General features: G+C 37.0%; 1 protein-coding gene across 1 annotated transcript in view; it reads right to left on the bottom strand.

Annotated features, from left to right (window-relative positions):
- Positions 1-816: 816 nt before the first annotated feature.
- LOC101859967 (vacuolar protein sorting-associated protein 45) overlaps positions 817-8,198 on the bottom strand; it is a 24,504-nt gene continuing 17,122 nt past the window's right edge. Inside the window, exon 14 of the mRNA XM_005107349.2 lies at positions 817-7,833. Within this exon, the coding sequence (XP_005107406.1) occupies positions 7,758-7,833 (76 nt within the window). The 3' untranslated portion in view covers positions 817-7,757. The remainder of the gene's footprint in view (positions 7,834-8,198) is intronic.

Below are 8,198 nucleotides of genomic sequence, written 5' to 3'. Positions count from 1 at the left end.
ACTGTGATCTGATAGAAATCAGAACGTGACACCACTGTGACCTGATATAAATCGGAACGTGACAACACTGTGATCTGATAGAAATCAGAACGTGACACCACTGTGACCTGATATAAATCGGAACGTGACAACACTGTGATCTGATAGAAATCAGAACGTGACACCACTGTGACCTGATAGAAATCAGAACGTGACACCACTGTGATCTGATAAAACTTAGAACGTAGCATTACCGTGATATCCAAGAACATTACTTTACCATGATCTCCTAGAAGAGTGTGGCATTATCGTGATCTCTCAGTCTCACAAAGTGGCATGGCATTACGGCATGATCCCCAAGAAGAACATGACATTACCGTGACGTCCAGGAACGGAACATTACCGTGACCTCTTTTTTAAAAAGTGGCATTACCATATATCTGCAGTGCAGGAATGGTTTCAGTCCCACTTGAGGTAATATTATGCTCAGGGACTTTTGAAGGTCAAAAAAAGATGGTAAAAAGGACTCTGTAGAGAAGTGTGAGTGTCAAATTTTAACTTTCTAGCTTGCTTCTTTCATGGTCAGGGTAAAAGACTTCTTGATTACTTCTTATGCGAAAAGTTTCTTAAAATAATCAGTAAAATATTTTTTCCTCTCTTTGGCCACTTTTCTCCCCCAAAAAACCGCCGGTGAATGTTATTTCACAAGTTAACACACTTACGCCTATATGTGATCTGACAATTATTATAAGCACAGGAAATTACAACAGAAATTATCATTGCTGATGCACAATTCAATATCATAAATAAAATAATACATCAAAGAAAATGCTTCAGTTAGTGTAGACCATGATATATAATTTGGTTTATTTTCATTAGCATGAAACAAAAACAAAAAACTTCAGATAAAACAATTTCACATTAGATGCATTAAAAAAGTGAAACTACATGAACTTTGACTTCGACTCCAACGACACCAAACTTTACACAAGAAATTAGGTCTAATACATAAATGTACCAATTATTTAATTGTCTCATGCTTTGACTTTGATGCTCTATTGAGCTGAGGCGGAACTTAAAGAGAGATGGCACAGTAATTGCCCCATTTTATCGGTGACAGGCAATACTGTGTACTTATAAAACTACTGTACCAGTACGAGCAAACCACATAGGTATGTTAGCCTAAGAGTTTGACTCTTATTTAGCCCTTTTTATTCATTGCTGCAGATGCTACACACCCCCCGTAAGCTCGTTTTGGAGGCGATCTATTTCAACTCTGCCTGTCAGAGCCAACTTGGGCTGAGATACAATGTCCCTGCAGGCAGAAGGAAACACTCGATTTACACCCTCCCCCCAAAATGGAATCACACTCTACTGCATGACCATTATATCTTAGATATGCAGTTTTTTTATCCCTGTAAGGTAACTTAAAATCTGCAACCTCCAATCTAAGGTCCATCTGCAAAAGGACAAAGCCAAGGGAGAAGAGAGCCATGAAAACTCCACAAACAACCCACGGATCAAACTGTACCACGAGGAATACCAGCAAGGGTCAGCATGATACCAGTTGAGCTAACATTGTGCCCAGATGACATGGTATGTAACACATACCATTATAACAGTTTGCAAGGCAATGCACCAATAACTTGCACGTTATTCATCTGGCTGCCTGGTACAAACAGCAAAAAACATAAATTCTCATTCATCCACTCAACCTGTTTTTTACCCACACACTTGTCTTATACATAAAAATCTAAGAGCATTAGTGAGATGTATATGTAACTGTACTTCAAGCATCTTATTGAATGTAAACAAAGTAGAGACATAAAAAGCAAAATGGCGGAACAAGTATTACAGAAAAAGTAACAAAGTGGAATTTCTATATTTCCATAATCATCACCATTTCTGGAAAGTGCCAGCCCTAGCTACAGAGTAGTGAGTAGGCCTCATCAATCATGTGATCACAGAGTAGGTTAAATTGTACTGATTCATGACAACATGACAAAATTACACCAGTACAACAGAAGACCAACAAATTGCTTGAAACTGTTGTAATGAAGAACATAAGGCTCTTTGGCAAATAAATCTAAAGAGTATACTTATACATGAATTAAGAAATTAATTTCTCTTTTAAGGAACTGAACTGCAGAAAATTAGTTCCCTCCCACAGCAAATGTAATACATTAGAGTAAAACATGCAGCGCTTCTCGAGAAGTAACAATTTGACTCCTAGAAAGCAGTAACAGCTGAAACCTCTTCAACAGATTATAGTAATACCTCTACACCTTCTAAAGAGCAGCCCACTGTGCTATTAAACTAAGGGTCATGAAGAAATGAATATAGCTTGTTCCCTTCATTTAAACCTTTTGCTTTTAAAAAACAAAAACAGCGGATGGAAAACAAAATGTTGCAAAAGCATACCCACAACAGTATGATATAAAAGTCATGATTTTAAAAGTATGAAATATTTTAGAGAGACAATTATAAAAACTACTGGCCATAGACAAAAACTCACTTCTTTTAAATAATAGTACCTTGATGTACTGCAAAACTCCCACTTCCAATCATAATACAACAGGCACAGCATTCAGCTTCTAAAACAAAAAATAAAATACTTAAGCCATTAACCATTATAAAAAATAAGACAAGAGTAGAATCTCCTGATTTCTTCAGAATCGAAAAAAATAACAGAAAGAACCTATGCAACAGTCACAAACTTGAGCACATGATTCTAATCTAGATATCAGCAAACACCATTCAGATACTCCACCCTTTGCACCAAGAATCAAATAAACTGACAAAGATAAACCACTGGTAGTTCTTTTGGAAACAGACATGGAAAACAACAAGACACATAAAAGCGTTTCAGAAAATGCTGGAAAAGATTTGCTGAATTAAATTTGCTAACAAAGAACTTTTCCACAGAAAATTGGTCACACCTATAAAGGTGAACATAGAATGTATCTATAACCAAGATTATCAAGGGTAATGGCAGGTGAGAGCTTCAGGGATAGGGTATATGGACATTGGAATGTGAACAACATGTTTAAATCATGAGACTAGAAAACAAACATTTTTCTTGTCTTGCTGCTCAGTCATCTTATGATCAGGTGTGTATTTATGAAATAAAAACTACACCTTTTGGGGGACAAAGAGGACTGCATTTGCAAAAACAAACATACAAAAAAAGCAAAACAAGAACACATACCAGGTAAGGAAATGAAAGTGCACCAGCACCATAAATAAATAGCGTGCAATTTCTCAACAGTTACAAGTTGGAAAGCTTACAATAAAAAATGGACACCCACATTCCGGTACAAGTCGTTTAAGCAATTATCATTGGGGAAGCCTTTGGACAGACGGAAGAAACTTGGAAAGAATCAAGTTTTTTTTTCAAGGGGTGCAAAACAGAAAATCTTTTTTACAGTGTACAAAAAGATAACAAGAACTGAGGGTTGTGTTTCCGTAAAAAAAAAAAAATTTAAAAAAAACATGACAAAACTCCAGTAACATGTAATGTTTATCCTCTTGATGCACAAAGCTTTGCTTCACAAATGTAAAAGGCTACTACTGAGTGCGATGAGAAAAGATATCTCAGAAATAGAAAACCCTTGGGAAATTGAGTTCTAGGATTTTTTCAACATAGTTTTTAAATCATTGGAAACATCAGCTCTTAAAGAGGACATTTTCAATATACAACAGGCACACCCAACCCAAATATTGAACAGTTCAAACTGAGGCGAGAAAGTTAAAGGTGTGGGTTTCAGAATTAAGAAGTGGGGCCTCCAAATTTACAGCCCATCTTCATTAGGGTAAAGCCAAATGAGTGGACAGCCTTGAAAATGCTGTAAATTCCCAGTTCATAAAGGCTTCTTTAAAGGTTGGAGCCAGAGTCATCTGCACAGTAGTCTCATATAATGCTTAACTGAATGAGTCATCAGTTTGCTGAGAGTAGCTGCCGTGCATTTTCAAGCAAGACTGACACTCCTGATACTGGAAATGCCCTCTCCTCTTTTCCTGACTAGGCAAGCAGACTAGACAGGTTATCTATATTTGCATGCTCCAAAAGAGAAAAAGACAAAGTTAAAATCAAGACATTCTGTACATATACAAGTAAAGTAGATTACACATATGTTAGAAAAGTTCCATGTACACAGCACAATCTACACTTATCAAGCTACATCCAAATTCACCTCACATGACTTATTTTTTAAAAGTACCAGTATGTTAAGGTTTCCACTGTACTTAACAGCCACATACATTATAAATACAAACATCCGTTCAATTATTTTTACACATCTCATTTGGATTCAAAGAGTACTAAAGGATTGAAACATTTGCAGACAACATAAACTGTACATGTGAAGCAGATGGGTATTTGAACTATGGCCAGGAGAATTCTATGATACCTACAGGTACCACAACTACTAAGTGTCGACTCCAACAGCAAAAACCCATCTAGAGCTACCTCAGAACACACTGACGCCTTTCTGAGAACTTATATTCAAACGATTTTTGCCATGGTGCTAGGAAATCTGCACAAACACAAAAGCGTAGACAGGAAAACAGATTGAGCAACTTTATTTCCTAAATACTAAGTGGGTAACCCTCCCATCTACCACAACAACTTTTGAGCATTTCAGTGACATGAATCCCTAGCTGTCTCATATTGCATTTCACAAAAATGCATAACTTATTTTGGTTCAGTCATGACTTTGCATCCTTTGTAATCACTTTAAATAAGACTATAATTCTATGTAGATTTTCCAAAAGCTATCAGTTCTCAGTTTTCCTGTTTAGTCAGTTTGCACTTCGGGAATAAGCTATAACAAGAGAAGTGGTCCCGATATTTCAGGGTTCCTCTTAATGCTTTGTTTACTTTTCTCCTAAACGCAAAACCCAGATGAACCATGGGGTAGCCAGCTGCAAGTTCCTCACACCACAGAGTAACAGATATTTTTACTTATATCACACGCAATTACCACATCAAGTCAATGTTCTGCCCCTTACATTCCAGAAAGCCAAAAAGCAGTCACATTATGGGAAACAACAATTTAGAAAAGGACATCTTTTTTAGAAAAGTGCTTTGAACATGCCCCAGAGAAAGCTCAAAATCAAGATGTCACTCTTGCTAAAATCTTTACAACAGGCGTCTATAATATTATGGGGCTAACAGCACGACACATGTGCAGGAAAGAACTGCTTACCCAATGGCTTCACTCTGAAAGGGCCACACACTATCTAGAAGAGGGTTTTAATTTCTTGAGGGTTCAATATAGATTGAAAAAATATAATTTTGTACATCTGCAGGACAGCTCTTCTTTGACTTTTAACATGTGCTATATGTACATGTGACTTTAGAGTTTTACATCTGAGACAGTGCACTCAATTCCATATCCCCTTGGACCTATGGTGAAAAAATCAGAAAAAGCACAACTGATCAACCGATTCTGCCCCCCACAAGCAGGGCATGGAGCCAGGCACTTTGGCACAAATGAGGAATACCTGAAGGCAAAAACATATCTCAAGCCTAACAAGCTTTCTTTTAAACTCGTCAGTGACGATAATGCAAAGAGTAAAGAAATCAGAAAACCGCTGAGGTCAACTTGTAGTGTACCATCAGTCTATGTAATTTTAACCATATTTTAAAAAGGAAACAAATTACACCAATACTAACAATAATATCAGAAACAAACAGAGCAAACCACAAGAAAGAATATATTACCAACCCATTCAGAAAGCCCTCCTCAGCTCAGTCCAGGCCGTGTATTTCATCTACACCATCTGCTATCACAAATATTGCACATCATACAACATAAACCCAAACTTTTATTTAAAAGAAAAAGTGCCCCTACTTCTTCTTCATCCCTATATCTATAGATCCATTGCGAATGGCGTCTTTGTAAATAGTTTTGCAGCACTTTTGCTTGTGACTCACACTCCTTTTGATAGGAACTAGTGTCTCTGATGGGGACTGGGGACCACTCAAACAGGGACTTTTCCAGTTAAAATTGACTAGAATGAAACCTACAGTCCGTGGGTAACCAAACCTGTATGGTGACTTGACATTTTGCTTCTAAAGCAACATCAGACACCAACTTGATGGGCCTATCTAAAAAAGTAGCAGAAGCAAATCATTTCAAACCTTGTGTCTTCGGTTTTCCTTAGGGAAATACTGTAGATTGGTCATCATTAGATACTGAATGACAAACTATTAGTATAATTGTCTAAAACAAAAAGCCATCCAATTACTGTGGGCTTCATCCAGGTCAAATTCAACAAAAATCAGTCTCTGACATGTTGAGCTCACAGGTTGCATTATAGTACATATTTCGCCGATAGTGAAAAACATCCTGCAATGATAACCGCTAATGCAATGGATATATTGTTTAAAATACTGATCTACATTTTTATAAAAGTTTGTTTTACTTTTTCAATAATGAAGGAACAGGATATTTCAAAGATGGAGACCTGTATATCACTTGAACATCAAGATAATAAATAACTTTATATCCTAGACTGCATAATAAATGCATTCAAAGGCAAATATTGATAATCCATACAACTTACCCCAACACTGTGCAAGACAAAAATACTTTTCCAAGATACGAGTTCAAGGTATGACTTTTGAAGAAAGAGGTTACAATGAAGGTGGATCCATTTAATGTGTCACAGAATCATAGAGATGCCCAATATAATTGCACTGGTCTGCAATAACAACAGAATGAGAATGACCACTGTGGACAGTAGACAGAGACTCAGATACTCGCAAAAAGTTATATTGTTTTCAATGTACACAAAGTGGCTCAAAGGTTAAGTTGCTGGACTCATGAACAAAAACGATCGATGACAACCAAATAGTCGTTAAAAGCCATTATCTTTACTTTTTTTTTTTTAATCACAGATAACACTTTTCAGCTGTTTGTTATTTGTAGTATCACTACTTTTAAATATTCTTCTTGTTTTGTTTCCTAAATTTTCTTGAATTTTGCTTTCAAGGGTCGAAACGTTCATGGGCACTATTCATTGTGGTTCAAGTTCTGAAACTGTGTCCATGGTAAAGACATTTTAAAACATTTTTCTTCTTTCTAGTCTGCTTGAGAAAAATGCAACCCACACTCCATCTAGGGGGTGATCTTGTACCATTTATTATCCTTCCTGCTATGGACACATGGAACACTTCAGTCGCAAACCCATTGGCCTCATCTGCCAAGAAAGAGCTTTGTCTTACACTACACTAGAAGGAAAAGGTTGGATACTTGATGATATGAGACAGATGTAGCAGTATTCTCAAAATAAGTGCAAAACTCCATTATAATCTCAGTCCAGGTAAAAACCTGTGGGTGCAAATGAGTGTGTACATGCATGTGTGTGAGGGTGTGTGTATTTCATGCATACGCGTGTGTGAGCTTGTGTCCAATGATATGCATTTATATTTTGCAATGCATGCTGGTGAAAGCACATTGTCAATTTTGTGCAAATGGAGGAAGAGCAAAGCATATCTTGTCTTACCCTATGGAAAGTACTCTCAATATTCTTGACAACAGATGTAAAACAAACAGTTAAGCATTTGTGCTTTCAGTATTTCGCTAATCAAACTCAAAAACAATACTTCTTAACTATAACCAAGAGTTATCTTTATAGATATATATCATTTTGACAATGCTGTCCCACCTTATGCACATGTAAAACTGACTTAATATCACATTTTACTGAAATTATCATTGTCAATTTTGATCTGATGAAGCTGCAGCTCTGTAAGCCAATGGTGACAATGTTCACTGTCTACCCATGCGCATGTTCTGCCCAGCAGACCCTCCAGAGCCGACAGCAGTAGAAACCTCTTGCAAGAAACTGAAAATGAAAAGTACAAAAAAATATAATATGCATAAGATAGAATGCCCTGACAGAGTATACTATTCTCTTGACAACCTCAAGGCTATGAAATGAAAGTGTCAAACCAAACAACTTCTGAAAATACTTGCATGACTGTAAGTTTGGACTTTTGCCAGGCCTTGGTAAAAATGACAATGAGTTTGGTTTTTTGGGGGGGGGTTTAATAGTAGAGGGTTTTACGGCGCTTGCAACTGCATAAGGTCATATGAACGCCCAGGGGTGGGTGTCAACAGAGAAGTCTTTACAGGGAATCAGACTTAGATTGCTCACCTCTCTAGCTTCAACAGCACAAGGTCTGCTTCAACTATCAAGGCACCCCAAAA

The sequence above is a fragment of the Aplysia californica genome, unplaced genomic scaffold (genome assembly GCF_000002075.1).
Source record: "Aplysia californica isolate F4 #8 unplaced genomic scaffold, AplCal3.0 scaffold00595, whole genome shotgun sequence".
Lineage (NCBI taxonomy): Eukaryota > Metazoa > Mollusca > Gastropoda > Aplysiida > Aplysiidae > Aplysia > Aplysia californica.
This window is presented reverse-complemented; position numbering and strand designations above follow the sequence as displayed.